Source organism: Rhynchophorus ferrugineus, unplaced genomic scaffold (assembly GCF_030347505.1).
Source record: "Rhynchophorus ferrugineus isolate W39M unplaced genomic scaffold, kcgeb_rfMv2 rfM11, whole genome shotgun sequence".
Taxonomy (NCBI): domain Eukaryota; kingdom Metazoa; phylum Arthropoda; class Insecta; order Coleoptera; family Curculionidae; genus Rhynchophorus; species Rhynchophorus ferrugineus.
This window is the reverse complement of record NW_027472590.1, coordinates 10,448,748-10,469,545: the sequence shown is the minus strand read 5'-3', so window position 1 is coordinate 10,469,545 and position 20,798 is coordinate 10,448,748. Positions and strand designations below refer to the sequence as shown.

At 32.1% G+C, this 20,798-nt stretch overlaps 1 protein-coding gene across 2 annotated transcripts in view; it reads left to right on the top strand.

Annotated features, from left to right (window-relative positions):
• Window positions 1-20,798, top strand: part of LOC143205295 (alpha-N-acetylgalactosaminidase) — an 83,968-nt gene that overhangs the window by 16,976 nt on the left and 46,194 nt on the right. For both annotated transcript variants that reach the window (XM_076418525.1, XM_076418526.1), the window contains exon 2: window positions 8,870-9,051. In XM_076418525.1, coding sequence (XP_076274640.1) covers window positions 8,888-9,051 — 164 coding nt within the window. In that variant the 5' untranslated portion in view covers window positions 8,870-8,887. The remainder of the gene's footprint in view (window positions 1-8,869; window positions 9,052-20,798) is intronic.

Sequence of the window (20,798 nt, the reverse complement as noted above, 5' to 3'; positions counted from 1 at the left end):
CGCTTTTACAATATTAATATAAACGCGTGAATAACAATTAATACAAATCAGAATTGTACAGTATTTTCCTGTAAAGATATCTTACTATAAAGAGATATTTAAGAATAACCTAAAAAAGTTAATATTTATTATAGAATCTTTATGTTGCTTTTTCTAATTATAAAATAATACCGTCGATTCATTATTAGTCAGATTTGTATTTTGCCTCGTCATTTTTCAACATGCTATTAAAAATTCGCTTCAATTTTATCTATTTATTTTTAAACGTTATAACATTGGCCTAATAATCTATAAATTCGCGTGAGGCGACATCCGCTTGCAATTGTTCCGACCATTTAAAATTGATAAAAACTAGATTGGAATATTTAAAATGGTAATTAAATAAATCCATATACAATTGATTAAAATATTCTAATATTTATTTTACAATAATTGTAATACGAAGGCACTAATATTAATAGGGCTACGAGAACTTTCTTTAATTAAAAAATATAGTTGACATGATTGGTGTAGTGATGAAGGCGACAGGATGATCCTTCTGCTAGTGCGATAGTCGCGAGTTTGAATCCTGCTGAGGCATGATCGAGGCTCGATATATATATATATATATATATATATATATATATATATATATATATATATGTATTTATATATGTATATCGAGTAAACCTAGGATATAAAATTGTGAACTTTGGAGACGTCTGTTTCTCTATGAATTTGATTGTTCCTGACGAACCAAGAGGCATTGATTATTCTCCTGAGAATTTTGTTTTGAAAGACTTGAAGACGTCCCACCTGGCTAGATGAGACGTATTTTAGATAGACACTGGTGCCGTATAGAACGACTGATCGAACTAGCATCTTGTACAGGAGAGATTTTATAGAGAGAGGAAGCCTGCTGGCCCGGTTGATAAGCGGGTACAGCAAATTAACAATACCTTGACCTTTATGGAGGAACTTTTGAATGTGGGAATTCCACCTAAATTTGCGATCGAAGACAAGACCGAGATAGGTGAGTTCTTCTGACCATGGGATTTCGGCGTTCTCAATTTTAAGACGCGAAATGCTCGGTGCAAGACACTTCTTGTGGAAGAAGATGGCCTGGGTTTTCTGTGAGTTGACCTGCAACCTCCATAAATGTAACCACTGGACCGTCTCATCGGGTTGTTTTTGGAGTCTGCTTCGGATGTGCGGTGCTACTCTTGAAGAAGCAAAGTAAGCAGTGTCGTCTGCGTAAAAAGCTGCCTCAACTTGTGGTCTCCTAGGGATATCTGAAAGAAAACTATTAAATAGAGCGGGCTCCAGGAGGCAGCCTTGTGGAAATCCTGCGTCGATGGTTTTCCGGCTAGAGAGAATATCGTCCTGACAGAGATGATTCGATAAGAGCTGTTAGGTCATCAGGTAGACCAAATCGGATGCATTTCGCCACTAAGCCATCGTGCCAAACCTTGTCAAAGGCTTTGGTTAGGTCCAAGAGGACCGCTCCAAGTCTTTCACGCCAATTAAAAACACAGTTGATTTTTGCGGCCAGCCGATGGGCCTGATGAACGGCTGAGTGTTTGGCGCGGAACACGAATTGCCCATCTGGTATGATATTGCTTGTCCTCGTAAAATCATTAAGAGCATAAAGAATTGCTCTTTCAGCAAGTTTGGAAATGGAACTTAGACTATCCGGAACCCAAAGCGACATCAGCAATAGACCATTTGGTTCTAGCTGGCCATCTTCAAAAAAATGAATAATATAAGTAACAACTATTAAAAATCAAGAAATAAACATTCTAAATAAATAAAGAAAGTGCAAAATTTCGCACACGAACCTAATATTATTTGTAGCAATGACTAATCTCGCATTTTAATTATTCGCAACCTTTTAATATTCCGCAGCACCACTCCTATTAATGTTATTAAAAAATAAAAGCAATTTATAACACTTACAGGATAACAACAAAGACATAGTGAAATGTTTTGAATCAGATATTACATCATAACGGCGGTACTGAATATTAAAAAGCAATTTCTCTTTTACTCGAGCGTTTAGCGAAGTTGCAACATTCCGACCGTATCCGGAGCCTAAACGCCAGAAAAAAAAAACGGTAACAGCTTAGATTAAAACGCGTCGAAAAGTTCATTTTCGCCATTAATACGATGCCGATAAACCTGACCGGCGGCGCCGCGTGTTTGTTTTGAAGTTTTCAATTAAGCATAATTAATACCGAGCCGAAATAAGTTCTTTGTTTGCGGTCACTCTATTGTGACGGCTTCCGTTCAATGTAGACCGAAATAAGAAAAATGTTCGAACGTGATAATAAGTGAAAGTGTCATTAAAACAAGACCATTTCCCACACGTCGTTGCGATGAATTTCATAACGGAAGAACAGCACATAATGTGTTGCTATATAAATAAAACAGAAATAACATTGTAATTATTTAAATAAACGATCCAAATAAATCAAATTTCTTTTTGATGAACTGTTAGGCCTATACATTAATTTTAAAAGATTTGTAACAGGTGGTGGTATTCTAAATTATATCAGTTACGTTTGTAATCAACTTCATGTTAAAATCTCAGTGACAAGCTTCACTTTTCAGTTTTTCAGTATGTGAGATTTTGTCAAACTTTAAATGTCTTAATTTGTACAGAGTAAATCGAATTTTCGTGATGTTTTCCTTTTTTTTATTCAATTCGAAGAAAAACGCGACTGAAAGTCATCGAATGCTGTGTGAAGCCTATAGCAATCATGCTCCATCGATTTCAACATCTGAGTACTGAAATCAACATTTTAAAAGTAATGATTTTGATACCGAAGACAAAGAGCGTTCTGGACATCCACAAAAATTTGAAGACGACGATATGAAGGTATTACTTGTTGATGATTAGTGTAAAATACAAAAAGAATATGAAGAAATGTTGAAACAAACACAAGAAACAATTTGCTTGAAGAATATGGGAATTAATCAAAAACTTGGATGTTTCTTACCTTATGAGTTGAAGCCAAGAGACATTGAAAACTCTTTGGTCAGGTGTGAAATCGTATGTTTTTCATCGTATTATTACTGTGGATTCACTTAGTTATCAAGTGCAGGAGCTCAAGTATTTAAAATCAGTAATACCGGAGAAAAAAGTAGCTTCTATTGCCGAAGTAATAAGCCGAATCGTCCAAGCCGCAGAATCTTTTCTAAGATGAAGTGTGTGGAAATAAGAAAATATTATAATCAAAGCTAAAATCCGCCTCTTTTCAAAGTTTATCTTGCCAATCCTTCTGGACAGGACATGCCTACTTTACTTAGAAACTTTTTTTTCGTTTTCAAACAAATTCGGGATATGATTGTTTGTTACAAACTGTCGTAGTTTGTTTACTCTTTTGTGGACGTGTAGGGATATACTAACAACAAGTTTCATAATGAGATGGAGAGTTCAGGTAGATTTAAGAGTAAACTCCAGCAAATTTGCTTATGAAATCTCTTAAAAATTTAATGGGTTCTTAAAAAGCAGCTCTGTATAATGTACGATTATACAGACCCTCTTGTTCTGTAATTATCTTAATAATAAAGATATACCATCAACAGTTTTCATCATCATTTTGATTATCAGTATAATATCAATTACCAATACCTTTTTACTTTTCTTATTTCATTCATAGAAAATGTTACTAAAAACCTTGGAAACTAATGGCGAATATATTTCGTCGGAGTGTAAGCTTCAAAAAAAAATTACACTCGAAAAAAGAAATCGAACAAAACCAACATGGGAAATTTCAGTTAATTAATTTGAGTATTCAAAGAAAAATAGTGATTATATAATATAGCAGCAAATGACTAAATTATTTTACATGACAATGCTCGATTTCATATTGAAAAAGAGAAGGAAACCTATATGAGAGGTCTTCCTTTTGACTTCCTGCTGAAAGTTCAAACGCTTCCAGCACTTTAACAGCTATTTTCAGTAACTATTTGTGTCGTCCTCAACACCTAGTGAATTAGCCAAAGATCAGCATCACAATAATTATTATAACATATACCATCATGAACATAACAATAGATTGTAAATAAAATAGATATTATAAGTAAAAAAAGTGTATATGTGAGTACTACCACCAATATTAAAGACCCTCTTTGATAGCTTATATATGGAATTGGCATTAGAGCACTTTTGTTCTTATTTAGTAACGTCAGTAATTCTAAACTCCTTGGTTACTCGTTTTTGAATTTCAATTATATTTCAATGTAATCAAAACATTCACAGTATTTAACACATTTGTTCAGTACAGTCAGTCACTATATATAGTGGTGGTTTGTTATAAATAGTCTTTACCAAATGACGCAACCGTTCTGGCCTTAAAATGTTAGTTTCCCATTCCCCCCCCCCTCTATGATGTTGAGTAATGGCTTCTTTTGAGCCGTTTGCAGCGTCTTCTTTCGACAGATTGAAGAACCGTTTCAATCTATTAATAATTGAACAACCAAGTTCATCCAAAACAAGATAATAGTAGTTGACTCCCTGATGTAGAGTCAAATTCATATCAGACCTCCATTTAACTTCAGCAATATAATCCATCAAAGGAAAATTTTTAAAAATAATTACCTCATCGTTGGCTGATCCACATATTTATTAAGTAAACCTTTTTGGCGCTATATATAATAAAATAGTAAATATACAAATCCTTTTCCTGTAACTCACCTTGAGTATGTCACACTATAACACAAACTTATCTATGACACTATAAAATAAATAATATTCTGTGGTAAATATTTGTTACAGATATAAAAATATAAGTTGAAACTGAAAAAGTCGAGTTGGTGTTATATCCAGCACACAATAAATAAAATAAAAGACTGTTATTATTCCAATACAATAAACTAATGCTCAAGAACTGATAAATATAATTAAGTCAAGGTTCGTATTTTTTTAATCAAGATATGGGCACAAATTGAATTAGAGTAATTATACGTTTTTATAGTTTTTACATTGCTCTTACAGATATATAATTTTAAAAAATAATAATCTGGTTAATATTACATAAACATTAGTAAAATATGAAATATTAAAAACCTTTGTCAAAATTTTAATAATTATTATATGATTAACATTATATTCACAGATTTCGCAAATTTTCACCAACTGACGTCAGACTAAAAACGTACTCAGTCCTACCCTTATTTGAATAATATCAGTATTCTTTCAATGCTTAGCTCACGTTCAGTTTGAACAATTGTTGATCGACCAGATCACAATTCTATGTTCATTTAAATAATTCCACTTGTTTAAAAAACAGCAAAAAATATTCAAACTTCCACTGTATATGGAAGGAAGTTTTTAATGACCAACGTATGTCTCATTTATACGTATAGGAACAAATATCTCGATGTATTTAATAATTTTATGCAATTTAACAAGATCAAACAATGCGTTAATTATCATTAGATAGTTCTTAGTATTACAGCGATTCTCAGAGCCAGATTAGTCGATCACGTAATATGCATCACATCATGAATCAAAGAATGAGTTAATGAAATAATATTAAGTTAAAATATACATGTATGAAACCGATATATAACAAAAGGGTAGGCATAATAACTGTTAATAGTTGTATGAAAATGCAGAAACTGATCCAAGAAAAAAATGCGTTTATTATTTTATCGTCTTAAAAGTAGGCAACAAACAATACCACCACTTGCACACGCAGCTTTCTGACTCCTAAAATATCGCACGAGCTTTCAGGGTTCCTATTAAATATATTTTAATCTGTGTTTGTGATTGTTTAAAATGTGTGACTGTCCTAGACAAGAGTGTAAAATCCGACAAGGAAAATCATCCCAGTCACGCCAGTAACCAGGCTGGGTAAGACCGAATGTCTTCTAGGATCATTTCTAAAGTTGGTCATTCGCCAATCGGTAGGCTTAATACTGAGAAACGTGGTTCGGAGCCCACGTTAAACTGTAGGTCCAGTCCAGATAAACCCATAGTTGGTAAAAGGAGACTTTAAAATATACTGAAAAATATTTTTTGTGAATAAATGATTTTCCCAAATCCTATCCTGTATTCTACTATACAGCTTTTTCTACTACTTGGACATGGAAACATGGAGAATTACTATGCTATGCAAAATAACTTCTAAATAATATTATATCTTAAGAATCTTTCACGATAACAAAATTGCCCTAGAAAAAATAAAGATAAGAAATAGATGTGGTTAAATTGGATACATTAATAATTTTGAGGATTTGGTTTTTATATTTTGTATCATAAGTAATTAAAAATAAAATATGAAGATAGTATATATAGTATATACGTTATAGTAGAAAATATTCATACTCTAGCGTATTTGTACAGTAAAACTTCATATAATATTCTAGATATAAATCTGTATAAACATGACACTACCTCGTGTCATGAAGATTCCAGAAAGGTCTTTATGTTATGAAAGATATGCTTAAAACATGACTAAAATCTGAATGAAATTCTTAAAAATATCTCTGTTTATCGCTATGGAACCAAACACGAATTGTAAAACAGATATATTTCCATATTTATATTTCGTATTTATACAAGACTATATATCAAAAGAAGCTCGATACTTAAGTTTCACATGCATTAAAATGTGCGAAAAATATCATGGTCGAAGTCCGGAGAAGCTTCACAAATAATTGCTAAATCCACTTTGACAACAAAGAAAAAGATACTAAGAGTTTGGTGGAACAAGAAAGGAATTGTTCATCATGAACTGTTCGATTATACTGTCGTCGACTAATGCGAATGTTTAGTTTAAGCACTCACCATAAAAGAATATTGGACTGTTTACATAATATTGGATACCAAAAGAAACTTCTCTTAAAATAAATCAACTATTTTTGTTTATAATACATAAAATAAAACTTAAAGTTCAACAAGAATCAAGTTAATTATGTATAAGTAATAGTTCCTATAATAAACACGTCATTATACAGGGATCAATAGCATGTATTAAAACATTTAAGAAACTATACATTTTACAAAATAAAATTGCATTAGTAAAAACGCGTCTAATGTCTGAAATCTCTTGCATTTCAGTTTGCTACACACACATATTTAATAATTTATTCCAAATTATGTATTTCGTAGAACTTGTCTTGAAAAATGTATGTAACAGGTCAATTGAAAATTCCCCGGCCTGACGCATAGATGGCGCTACTAGAATTAAATCCAGTTGTGTTTTTTTAGTTAGCACTAACTGTTAGTATGTGAATTATAGCATTTTGAGTAAAGCAACTTTTGTTATTGCGAAAAAAAATGGATAAAAAGGAATTTGGCGTGTTGATAAAATATTGCTTTTTGAAGGGAAAAAATACAGTTGAAGCAAAAACTTGGCTTGATGCCGAGTTTGCGGACACTGCTCCTGGAAAATCAACCATCAAAGATTGATATGCTAAGTTTAGACGTGGTGATATGACCACCGAAGACGGTGAACGCAGTGGACGCCCAAAAGAGGTTTTTACCGACGAAAACATTTAAAACATACATAAAATAATTTTGAATGACCGTAAATTGAACTTGAATGAAATAGCAGACACTCTAAAGATATCAACTGAACGTGTACATCATATGATTCACGAATATTTGGATATGAGAAGGTTCTGTGTAAAATGGGTGCCGCGCGAGCTCACTTTTGAACAAAAACAACGACGAGTTAATGATTCGGAGCAGTGTGTAAAGATGATCAAGCGTAATAAACCCGAGTTTTTGCGTCGATATGTGACAATGGATGAAACATGGCTCCATCACTGCATTCCGAAGTCCAATCGACAGTCATCCGAGTAGACTGCACACGATAAACCCGCTCCAAAGCGTGGAAAAACGCAACAGTCGGCTGGCAAGATTATGGCGTCTGTATTTTGGGATGCGCATGGAATAATTTTCATTGACCGGCTTGAAAAAGGAAGGATCCTCAACAGCGACTATTACACTGACAAAATCACCGAAAAACAAACGCATTTATAGAAAAAGAAAGTGCTGCCGCCAAAACAATGCACCGTGTCCTAAGTCAGTGAAACGATGACAAAAATCCATGAATTGTGCTTCGAATTGCTTCCTCATCCGTCGTATTCTCCGGATGGGGCCCCTAGTGACTCCTGTGATTGAGTGTCATTTCCTGTAATCATATCTGAAAAGAATGCTCGCTGGGAAGAAATTTTCGTCGAATGAAGAGGTGATCGCCGAAACTGAGGCCTGTTTTGAAGCAAAGAACAAAGCGTACTACAAAAATGGTACCGAATCGTTGGAGGGTCGCTATAATCAGTATCACCCTTGAAGGGAATTATGTTGAATAAAAAAAAAGCTAATTTTTCCAAAAAAAAAATGGTAAAAAAATGGTAGGCCGGAGACTTTTCAATTGACCTCTTATTGTTCAGTAATTTTACCAAAATGAGTTCTCAATGCGTTCGCTGAAGATGTTTTCATACTATTTTCATTAAGACATGCAGTTTATTTTTCTATCTTTTAAAAATCGTACAGACAGGTTAAGTGGAATAAAACGCGTTCTGTCTATAGATTTTTGTCGCTATCATCTAATTACGGAGAATATAAATAGCTACAGGTTAATTCATAAACCAAAAAATCTAGCCGCAGAATAAATATCATACTTTGTAGTAATTGGTTAAATACGTAGAGACATCGATATGAAAGTCTACTTTTCTAGAAGAAATGTATTTTTGAATAATTTCAGAAACGTTTATAATAGTCCATAATCCTGTAATAGCCCTCTATATATATCTTTATGGTCACGATCATCATTGTCTCAATTACACGCAGACATAAACACGCATTTCACTAAATTTCTTAACCTATTACTCGAGTTAATGACATTGACGTAAAACTTTTCCGTATCTGTTTCAGACTAAATTAAAAAGTGAAATGATTAGAAAATGGACGATAGTCGGAGTTATATTAGCTGTCCATATTAGCTGCGTCGTACCACTTGAGAATGGGTTAGCGAGGACACCACCCATGGGCTGGTTGGCGTGGGAAAGGTTCAGGTGTAATACGGATTGCAAAAATGACCCTGACAACTGTATAAGGTAGGTAACAGTCAATTTTCAGCTTCGTTGTTACAGTTACACGGAGTGCACTATTAGTGGTTATTACGTTTGATTTTCGATATTTTGCAATAACTCATTATTAACTCATTTTTAATACATTTCAAAATAATTTAGACTAATTATACTTTTTTTATTTACTTAATTTAATTTATATTACTTTTTAAATATTATTATTACATGAATTAAATTAAATATGATATATGTTTGGTTTGGTTTTGCAAAAGACAGCATTATTATGAAAAATAAAAACCTGCAAATGAAATAATTCGTTGTGGTATCACTTTATTTTAAAAAATTCGCTTTTGGTAGTTTTTTGAAAAGGTTATTTGCATGTTTGATACAAGCTAAGGTATATCTTTTTAGCAGCTATGAAAATTAACCTGCCGACTGATTATTTTTTTATTATCAACTTATGAGATCATTGTTAATCTCAGAAAACATTGAGTTTTGCACAACCCGGGCATAACTGAACTAGTTCCATGTCGGATTTTACACATTTTCTAAAAAAATAAATCTTCATTACTTTTATTTCTACAATAACTTAAAAACTAGGTATATATCTATAGTTATAATATTCATTAATAAACACTATTGTTTTTTTTTTCTGTTAAATAAAAATCACTCCACTATAAGATCAAATATTTTAATTCTTTTGAGTTCAAACCCTGCTCGAATATTATCCAAGAGTTCGGAAGCAACACTTCAGTATCAGATGAGTTTCTCCTCATGTTTCTTTACTATTCTCGGGATTTCCTAAGCAAGAGTCGGTATTTGAAGGTCTCGGTATAAATAATCAGTCCTAGAGTATATGGGTGCATTTACTATATAACAATTCAATTGCAAAATCGCTGGCCTAATAGTAAAACAATTTTTTTGGCAAAATTAGTTTTTTTATTTAATATAATTCCCTTCAAGGGTGATACACTGATTATAGCGACTCTCTATCCATGCGCATCCCAAAATACAAACTCCATAACCTTGCCAGCCGACTGTTGCGTTTTCCCACATTTTGGAGCGGATTCATCGTGTGCAGTCCACTCGGATGACTGTCGATTGGATTTCGGAGTGAAATGATGGAGCCATGTTTCATCCATTGTCACATATCGACGCAAAAACGCCTGATCAAAGACTGCTCCGAATTATGAACTCGTCGTTGTTTTTAGTCAAAAGTGAGCTCGCGCGGTACCCACTTTGCACAGAGCTTCCTCATGCCCAAATATTCATGAATGATATGATACATGTTCAGTTGATATCTTTAGAACATCTGCTATTTCATTCAATTTCAATTTACGGTTATTCAAAATCATTTTGTGGATGTTTTCGTCGGTAACAACCTCTTGCGGGCGTCCACTGCGATGAACGTCTTCGTTGCTCATTTCACCGCATCTAAATTTAGCTTCCCAATCCTTGATGGTTGATTTTCCTCGGGCAATGTCCAGAAACTCGGCATCAAGCCAATTTTTGGCTTCAACTGTATTTCTCCCTTCAAAAAGCAATATTTTATCAACACGCGAAATTCCTTTCTATCCATTTTTTTTCACCATTACAAAAGTTGCTTCACTCACAATGCTATAATTCACAAACTAATGATCCGACAGCTGTCAAATTTATACACGCGTCTTTTGAGGGTTAGGGCTAACTAAAGAACATATGGATTTAATTGTAGTAGCGCCATCTATGTGTTAGGCCGGGGTCTTTTCGATTGATCTGTTAGTCTATCTAGTAGAACAACCAATGCACGTCAACAAAAATTATGACGTCAGCACTTCGCAATGCTACCGCAGTAACTTAGAAAGTTGCTTTACAAAATTTGCCGGTTTGTAGTTTATCACTAATGTTTTAAAGAGTTCTTCAGACATTTGACAACAGGATCGACCAGTATCAATAAAAATCGAATTTTATAGAGTGATTTGGTTACACGTTTCGACAAGTTCTATGACATTGTTCTGAAAAAATTATATATTACTTTTGCGGAACATCCCCATAACTGGATTCACTAAATCCATATCAGTTCTAAACTTACTTATACAAATGTAACTTATTATGTATGAATTATTAGGATTTTCTCCAATATATTTCTTATATTTCTTGTTGTTATATGGGATGATGCTATTATTCATTGTTATGTATTGTGTTAATTTATGTGGAGTTTTATTATAGTATATGCACCGATTTGCCTTGTCAACTTTCTTAATATGATATATTTTATATCTCTGGGCATGATTTTTCAGAATTCAATTCACATGTTGAGTTTCCCACGCGTTGTTGTGAAATTCTAAACCTGTAAAAAAATATAAAATTTCCCCTTTATCGCAATTTTTATCATTTGCAGAAGATAATTGGATAATAGAATGTTCCACTCTAAGATTTCATTTTCTGCTACATCATGTAGTTCGTTCTAATTTGGATGGCCTGAAATATTTGAACATTTCTTAGGCGATGCCCGATTATTTTGTGAATAAAATAAGAAAGACAGTGTTAAATAACAGTTTCCATATTGGAGTTAAATATATGTGAATAATTCTTGTAAAGTAATAGATAGATATATAATAATTAAGAATATAGTTCACATATTGTGTTATATCTTTAATTATTTATTTATTATTTATTATATCCTTACTATTATTAATAACTATTGTTGTAATATTTTGTATACTTTTACGTAAAATTTTATGTTCCCATCAATTTATTATAATTGGGGCAAAAACTATAATATAATGGATAAAGAATTTTCCCTGCTGTCAATATTATTTTGCTAGATTTCCTATGCTAATACCAATACCATTTCTTCCATTAAAGATACAAATCTCTGCAAGGCTTTAAGAGAATTAGCTTTTTTACACATTTGCGGATTTATTTTGCTTTCCAAAATATAAATGTACTGTTCAGTAACGCTTTAATACTTAGTTTGTTTTATCTTAGGAGACTTTAAATGACTTATGTTTCTCCAATTTATCACTAAAAAAATCGAAATATTATTGCAATATCATTGTAGTTTTTCATTAGATATAAAGTTGAAGTGTTTGTTCTAATATTATTTTATCTAGCCATTCTAGCCTGCTCTGTTGGCATTCAGGGACTTTAAAGATTTACATATATATATTAGGAACCACTGACATACTTTCTTTTAAAATTGAAAAACATCGAAAGAAAAACTGACTTATTTTCATATATTTTGTTATTATTATTCATAAAGTGATCGTTTATTACATTATTATAATGCTTTTATCTATTTTATTTTGTAAATATCTAAATCTATATAAAGAAAATATCTAAAAAAGAAGATATACAGAACTAACTACACCTTAAACCAAATATATTTTCACCATCATCCCCGATATTTTATCACATCCACCCAAACAACAGTAGTCGTAAAGAATATGCAGAGATTGAGATATACGAACAACAAAAAGTTTTTTATATTTTAATTATGGTACATTGTAGTTTATATAATAATATACTACCAAAGCATATTCCAATTCTTTCGTATATCTTCAGGCTCTAAAGAGTGGTACTGAATTGATAAGCTAGTTAGATACATCCACTGACACAAATAAAATTGTAAGCCAGGGAATTTGTTGACTTTTTATATTTCTTGAAGTTATTCCCTTACCATCTCTCTAAAATGTAGTACTCCGAAAACTGGTACTATTGCCGTCTTCTGTTAATTTGCGAACAATTGGTAAAGAACTTAATAAAGAAGGTCAGTCAATTAACTCGATTTATTTTGGTCTCTTTAAAAAAAGTAATATTTCTAAAACTAGAATTGACTCAATATAAGTGTATTTGACCATATTACTCATTTTAGCAAATGTTATTTTTATCCAATTCTATTAATCCCATTCAACGCTATCCGATTATCCGGGTATTCACTGTTGTAACCTTCGAGCTATCGTTAAGCTTCCGACCCAAACATTTTTTGTCGAGTATTTTTTTCAATAGACTGGCCTTAACATTCAGCCTGCCTGTTAAAACAATCATATTTCAATCAGCATTCGAGATATTTGACCGCTCACGCTAATCTTCATATCCTTATCAATAAATTACAGGTTTTGTTTTTCAGCTTTTATCTTAATATGTTATAAAAATAGTAAATGAATACATTTGAATTAATTAAACGTCGTGATAAAATTGCGTAAGAACATTTAAATAGATATAAATAGCAATGAATTGAATTTTATAAAGTATATATATATATATATATATATATATATATATATATATTGAATTTTTTTCCACACCATCCATGAGATAGAGGTGTGTTCGTTCGATGGTGTGTTTACTTGGAAAGTCATCTTGTTATCTTACCTATGTTATATATCTTGTTATCTATGTTTCTTCTGCTACTACCTGTGTACACCATTCTTAATAAAATTAATCACTGAATTATGTCTAATGTCTATTCTAACCTAATGCTTATTTTTAATTTTGAATAATTACAAATCACACTGTGCACACAAATCTTTCACGCGCTACAATACCGTTTTCTATAGTTATATTCAATTAATTATGTGCATACCTTTAGTTGTTTCCACTCTTATCACCCTGTGTCAGGAATTTCCAGCATAGCAGAGCATTATCACATATCCTGAAAGTTTCCTTCAGTCACTTTCACTTTACGACTCCAATTCAATCACTAAGCTGTTAATTTCTAATCTGTCAAAACATGTTCACCATGCCACCATTTATCAATCACTTTCTTTGTATGTCTTATCGAGTTCATCCAAACCGAAGATGTTATGGTTGACAATGCTTCCTTCCACATATCGAAAGAGTTTTTGATGGAAAATCCTTCTCAATCAGCAATATATCTGCAATTAACTATTAATAAATATAATTAACAACAAAACCCTATCGAATGCTTTACCTTTTCAATCAATTTTTATTGCCTTTATACTTTTTTGTTACTGTTTTGCCAAGAGTGCCACAATGAACCATTTTGAAATATTCAAATTTTTTATATTATTTTATGCCTTTAATTGAATTCTTGTTAAGGCAATGTCTGGAAGTTACATTGAACCTCTCCGAGGGTTATCTTTACACCGTTTAAAGCCTATGCCCTGTAAGAGTGTATGAAAGGATGTCTTACATCCCTCAACAAGTTGCATGTCCCTAATTTTTTGACGTTTACTTTCCAAAGAGACAAGTTTATCTAAAATAATTTTATTAAATTATGTTCACATCGATAAACTAGTTTATATACTTACTGTTCTTATACATTTCGTATATTTGGTCTTGAATAGAGCCAATATCAAGATGGTCAAGATTCGTCACCCACTTTATATGTAGACGGGTTTTCTTGGGTGAATCTAAGGTATTATTCTTCATTTTGTAAGCGATGTTATTCACAGTATCCACAGTAATATTTAGCAGGGCAGCAACCCGCTATTCGATTATTATATAAAATTCGATATACTCCTTAACTCAGAGTTAATGCGGCAACATGGTAAAAAATTATTAAAACGTTATAAGAGTAGAAGTAGAAGAAGATACATTTTTATTTTTTATTAAAGTGTTAGTAAACCAGGTCAATTAAATACATAAATATTTCTTATTATATAACAAGGTATAAACATATGTAAAACATATAAATTATAACCACCTAAGGCGACAGGACGGTCCTTCTGATGTTGCGATGGTAGTGGGTTCGAATCCTACTGGGGCATGGTCGTAAATTTATGTTTGTTATTGTTTAATAAATGTGATTGCCCTTAATCAAGAGCGCAAAATCTGACAAGGAATATGATCCCAGTCAGGCCAGTAACCAGTCTGGGTAGGACCGGATGTTTTGTGGGATAATTTCTAGGTTGGTCAATCGCCAGTTAGTAGTCTTAATTCCGGGAACCGTGGTTCGGAGCCCATTTTAAACAGTAGGTCCAGTCTAGATAATCGTCAGTTTTTAAAAAGGACTTTAAAATATTTAAAAAAATCAAATCAAATAGTAAAAAAGTTTTTTTAATTACCCTAGTGGGTCAACAATGTGGGCGATAAGTATGTCTTGCGATAATTATTATTTACATATAAAAGAGGGATCTTTTGTGCAAAATATCCTATTTTAAATCTTGCTCTAGTGTATCTGTATATATCTGTCCATTAATCCGATCGGATGATAGTAAAACTTCTAGTCTTCACACTGTGCACACTCTATCGAAGTATTTAGCACTAAGTCTTTGAGTAATACTCGTTATGGATTCTAGAGCGATATTACGCTGTATTACTTTATTAGAAACGTAATACGGAGTACCGACTATAGCGGAGCCTTTCCTCATGCCCCCTTGCAATTCCCTTGATTTCTTGACTGACTGTGGATATCTGAAGGTCTCGATGTAGGTAGTCAGTCCTGTAGTCTATTGATGCGCCCACAATACTTGTCAGGACTTTATTCTGAAAGATATCTTTACAACATTTATAAAATGTGCCAAAAATTGTATTTATCGCATATTGACATAAACGTTTTTCCAACCAACCCAGTAATATAATATAATATAATGTCACAAGCACAGAAATTACACCTATAGTCGAGAAACAGTTCATAAAATTAACACCTGTTTTCTTCTTCAGAGCAAATGAATGAATGAATTAATAAATGAAATGAATGAATCTATTTCGTATCACCAATCAATAAATGCGATTAAAACTAGTTCTTGATTTATATCAATCAACCAATCACTAACAGATTTTTGACGGTCAATAATTACTCGATTCAACTGATGCGATAAACAACATTGTTTGCCTTTTAACCAATCCAATCTCTTGCATATATCTCAAAATATTTTAGCTAGCTATTGAGTAACAAGTATTGGCCAAAGCTTCATCTTAAGGGGGTATTTTAGTATATAAGCTTAAATTTTGTGATAGAATGAATGAATAATAGCAACAGGCTAGTGATGTAAACACTAAGAAGGGTCGACATCTTTATAGTGTCCCTATGGTCCAAACCATGGAAAGATATTTTTTATTTTGAATTCGATATATTTTCATTTTAACTTCCCGAAGTTTTTAAATATAGTAACAAATGCACGCTCTAGGATACCAAGGCATATACAAAAAAAATGCTGACTAAATATCAAGTAAAATGTCCATTAGGTAAACAAAGGTAGATTGCACAAAAAGGCATTTAAAGCTTGAGACAAACTTTTAAGCAGAATAAGCTAAATAATTTTTAAACCTTTGTTTAATCCTTATCCATATATCGGGCTTTCTTTCATCCTCTTGAGGGCATGCTTTTAAGAATCTAAGCCTTGATATTAAAATACTTTTTTTTAAATATCCAGATTAGAATAACGTCTTAAATATTTTATCCAAAAAAAGCTGCAACATTAAAAAAGGCGGAATCAAATTTGTGCAACTAATATTCAAAATTCTAGAACCTCTAACATTAGAGTGTAATATATTCAGAAATCTTACGCTACCAGAACTGACAAATACGTATGATATACAATTTGCGAGACATACGTATACAGCTTACAAATTTAAATTCAACTAAACAGTGGTCTGCTTATAGAAGAACGTGATTCGAAAATTAAGTTAATCTAAACATGTAACTTCTGCATAAAACAATGAAAGTAAAAGTCAAAATAAATTTGTTCTTGTCAAATTACTTACTGTGAACATAAACATCAGAAGATGTATGCTGCCAAAAAGATATATATCATAAATGGCTAGTTAATATATTCATAATAGCATAATAAATGAATATAGTTATCAATCATAAAGATATAGCTATAATTCTATATACGTCACTACTAATATTCCATAATATTAATTACTAAGGATACACAAACACAAATTAATGAAATTGCTTAACAGGTCAATTGAAAAGTCCCCGGCCTGACACATAGATGGCGCTACTAGAATTAAATCCCTATTTTGTTTAGGCAGCATTGACCCTCAAAAGATGCGTGTATATTTGAAAGTTGTCAGATCATTAGTTTGGTAATTATAGAATTTTGAGTGAAGCAACTTTTCTTATTGTGAAAAAAATAGATAAAAAGGAATTTCGCGTGTTGATAAAATATTGCTTTTTGAAGGGAAAAAACACAGTTGAAACGAAACGTGGCTTGATGCCGAGTTTACGGGCACTTCTCCAGGAAAATCGACCATTAAGGATTGGTGTGCTAAGTTTAGACGTGATGAAATGAGCACCGAAGACGGTGAAGGCAGTGGACGCCCAAAAGAGGTTGTTACCGACGAAAACAATTAAAAAATCCACAAAATAATTTTGAATGACCGTAAATTGAAACTGAATAAAATAGCACTAAAAAGACACTTTAAAGATATTAACTGAACATGTACATATCATTCACGAATATTTGGGTATGAGAAAGCTGTGTGCAAAATGGGTGCCGCGCGAGCTCACTTTTGACTAAAAACAACGACGTGTAGAATTTTCGGTTCAGTGTTGAAGCAGTGTTTGAAGACGATCAAGCGTAATAGACCCGAGTATTTGCATCGATATGTGACAGTGGATGAGACATGGCTCCACCATTTCATTCCGAAATCCAATCGACAGTCATCCGAGTGGACTGAACACGATGAACCAGCTCCAAAGCGTGGGAATACAACAGTCGGCTGGCAAGTTTATGGTGGCTGTATTTTGGGATGCGCATGGAATAATTTTCATTGACTACCTTGAAGAAAGAAGCAACATCAATTGAAGAAAAAGAAAGTGCTGCTTCACCAAGACAATGCACCGTGTCATAAATCAGTGAAAACGATGGCAATAATGCATGAATTGGGCTTCGAATTGCTTCCTCGTCCACCGTATTCTCCAGATCTGGCCCCTGCGACTATTTCCTGTTCTCAGATCTCACAAGAATGCTCGCTGGAAAGACATGTTCGTCGAATGAATAGGTGATCACCGAAACTGAGAAAACTAGGGACCTATGTGAAAAAACAATTTGGAAAAATTGGAAGGTCACTATAATCAGTGTATCGCCATTGAAGGGAAATATGTTAAATAAAAAAATAACAATTTTGGCAAAAAATGTGTTTTACTATGGTAGATGGTAAAAAACCAAGTAAAAAACAAATTATCTGACAGCTATTTAAAATTCAGAACGTGTTAAAACGGATGATGGCTATCATCAAATTATTAGATATTTATTAACATTGCTGTAAATACTAGTCCGGTAGCCGCAATAAAGCCAACAACTGAATAAAAATTGTTAAACAATCATTAAACCAAGAAGAAAAGGAACCATGGTACATCAGTATAACGCATTGTTTCATAGTAGCGGAAATTCTTCATTCAGAAAGTCCCATTAAGAAAAAATAAATATGTAGATGTAAATTATGTTTTGATCCATTCGCAATAAATATAATTTAACCGTGGTACATAATATTACAATAAGTTCTTGTCGTATAATACTAGTTGTTACTGTTCTTTTTGAATAATTAATTTTTTAATGTCTGCCTTTATTTATTTATTAATTTAAACTGTAATGTTTCATTCACGCTTGAGCAATGTTTATATCTTTTTCATCAAAATTTATTTGATTTTCTTTTATTTTAATATTTATTTTTAATTAAATGTAAAACTATAAGTCAGTAGCAACAATATACTGAAGTGAGTCATTATATATTGTTAAGCGATTTGAATTACTATTATATATACATATATATATATATATATATATATATATATATATATATATATATATATATACTAATATTATTTACTTTAATTATACCGGGTGGGTAGGAGTGTCTTTAAAAAATGTGGCAAAATAATTAAAAATTTATGCAATTATAATTTTATATAAACATGGTTAGTTTTTATTAACATCTTTTTTTTGTTAAAATAGTAATCCACTTTCTCCTAATCATTGAAATCTGCTAAATCATGCTTAGTTTTTGGTTTTTAACCACATTTCATGATCAACTCCTTTCTCCCGTTTTAAAAAAATATGTGTAGCAAATTAAATAAAATATTTAAGGTACTTATTTCAGCTACTCTTAATAATGTAAATTCACGAATAATACCTATTGCCATTGATCTTTCAATGAGATTTCTTCCTAAGGATGGTCTTAACTCTTAATTACCTTAAACATAATTACATTTACACTGACGGATCTAAAAACGATGAATATACAGGAACTGCATATACATCAACATTGAATGAAGAACATTACAAATTGCCCTTTTTGACGAGTGTTTTTGTGTTTTGTGACCATATACAAGGCTCTTATGCGTTCAAGATAGTCCAGAATATGATCTCAGTGATAATCAACAATGACTCTATGAACTCTCTGGAGAGCTTAAAATCGACACAGGCTCATAATCCACTGACAATGCACATTCGAGAATTTAACACTGCCGATCGTAATAGCGGCATTCTTGCTGAATATTACCTACACGTGGGTACCATTCCACATGGGAATCGAATGTAACGAAAAAGCTGATCATCTTGCTGGGAAAAGGAAAGATCACTTTTGGAAGACTATCTGTACTGGAGAATGGATCTGAAAACAAATCATACCGCACTTTATAAAAAACTGGATCAACTAAACTGGGACTTAATGATCAATAACAAATTGTGCGAGGTAAAAGAGGAGTTTTAGCAAGGTCGCAACTTTTGTAACTTTAGCAGTCGTAATTTGGGTATTTCTTGTAGACTCAGAATAGACCATTGGCGGCTGACACACTAGTTGCTAGTCAAAGAAGAGAGTCCGCCCATCTGTGATAGATGTAGATCCCGCTGAACATCACACACATCCTAGTTGCCATGCCAAGGGCACGCCCTCCAAAGACGACTCTCTGGCCTGAACTGATGAACTATTTGGCTGACATCGAAGTACTCCAAAATATATAATAGACTATGAATACTATGCTGTTAATTTATCACTTTTAAACTGTTCACTCCATATTATTCTCATACTTATGTAAAATTAAGTAAAAGTTCTTTTAGTTTTGTTCTTTATATTGTTTGTTCTGTGTTATTAAACTGTATATAGTGCATAGAGTCGCCTAAATAGTCCTCGAGGCTGATGGGCCTTTAATAAATAAAATCTAGTTTACCCTTAATAACGATAATTATTGTTATTAAATGATTAAGCATTATATATGAAATATTTAGAAACGTATATGACACATAAATGAAGAGTATAAAAATTAACAAAATACAAGTTGTTTGTTATCAAAGTTGCTTTAACATTCCTCAAGTGACTATTGAATAAATTAAAAAAACATAATTATCATGGTATTACTACTTAATTCCACCACATATATTAGCATATTTTGAATATTAACATAATTTCCCATAAAAATAAACATTACGAATCCACAATAAATGTACATGAACATAAAAAAATATTATTGATATTGTTATAACGAAATAATACGAGTATGCGTAATATGCATAACAGTTTTTATAGTATACATAATTACATAATTATGTAATTCACTTTTTACAAAAATTTCTAAATCAATATACTAATCGTTTAATAGTTCCCTCTGTTTTATGACTGTTCTGATATTATAAAAAATCATATTTTGACGGTTGTCCATAATTTGCTTCATTTCTTAGAAAATCATTTCTTCATACTTCAATGAAGTTAATTTAAGAGTTAAACATTTTAAACATTCATCACCTCTAAAATAACCTCAATATATATATATATATATATATATATATATATATATATATATATATATATATCACCATTGCACAAGTAATATATCTTATTAGCGAAGAACTACATAAATTCTTAAAACACTCCGAACC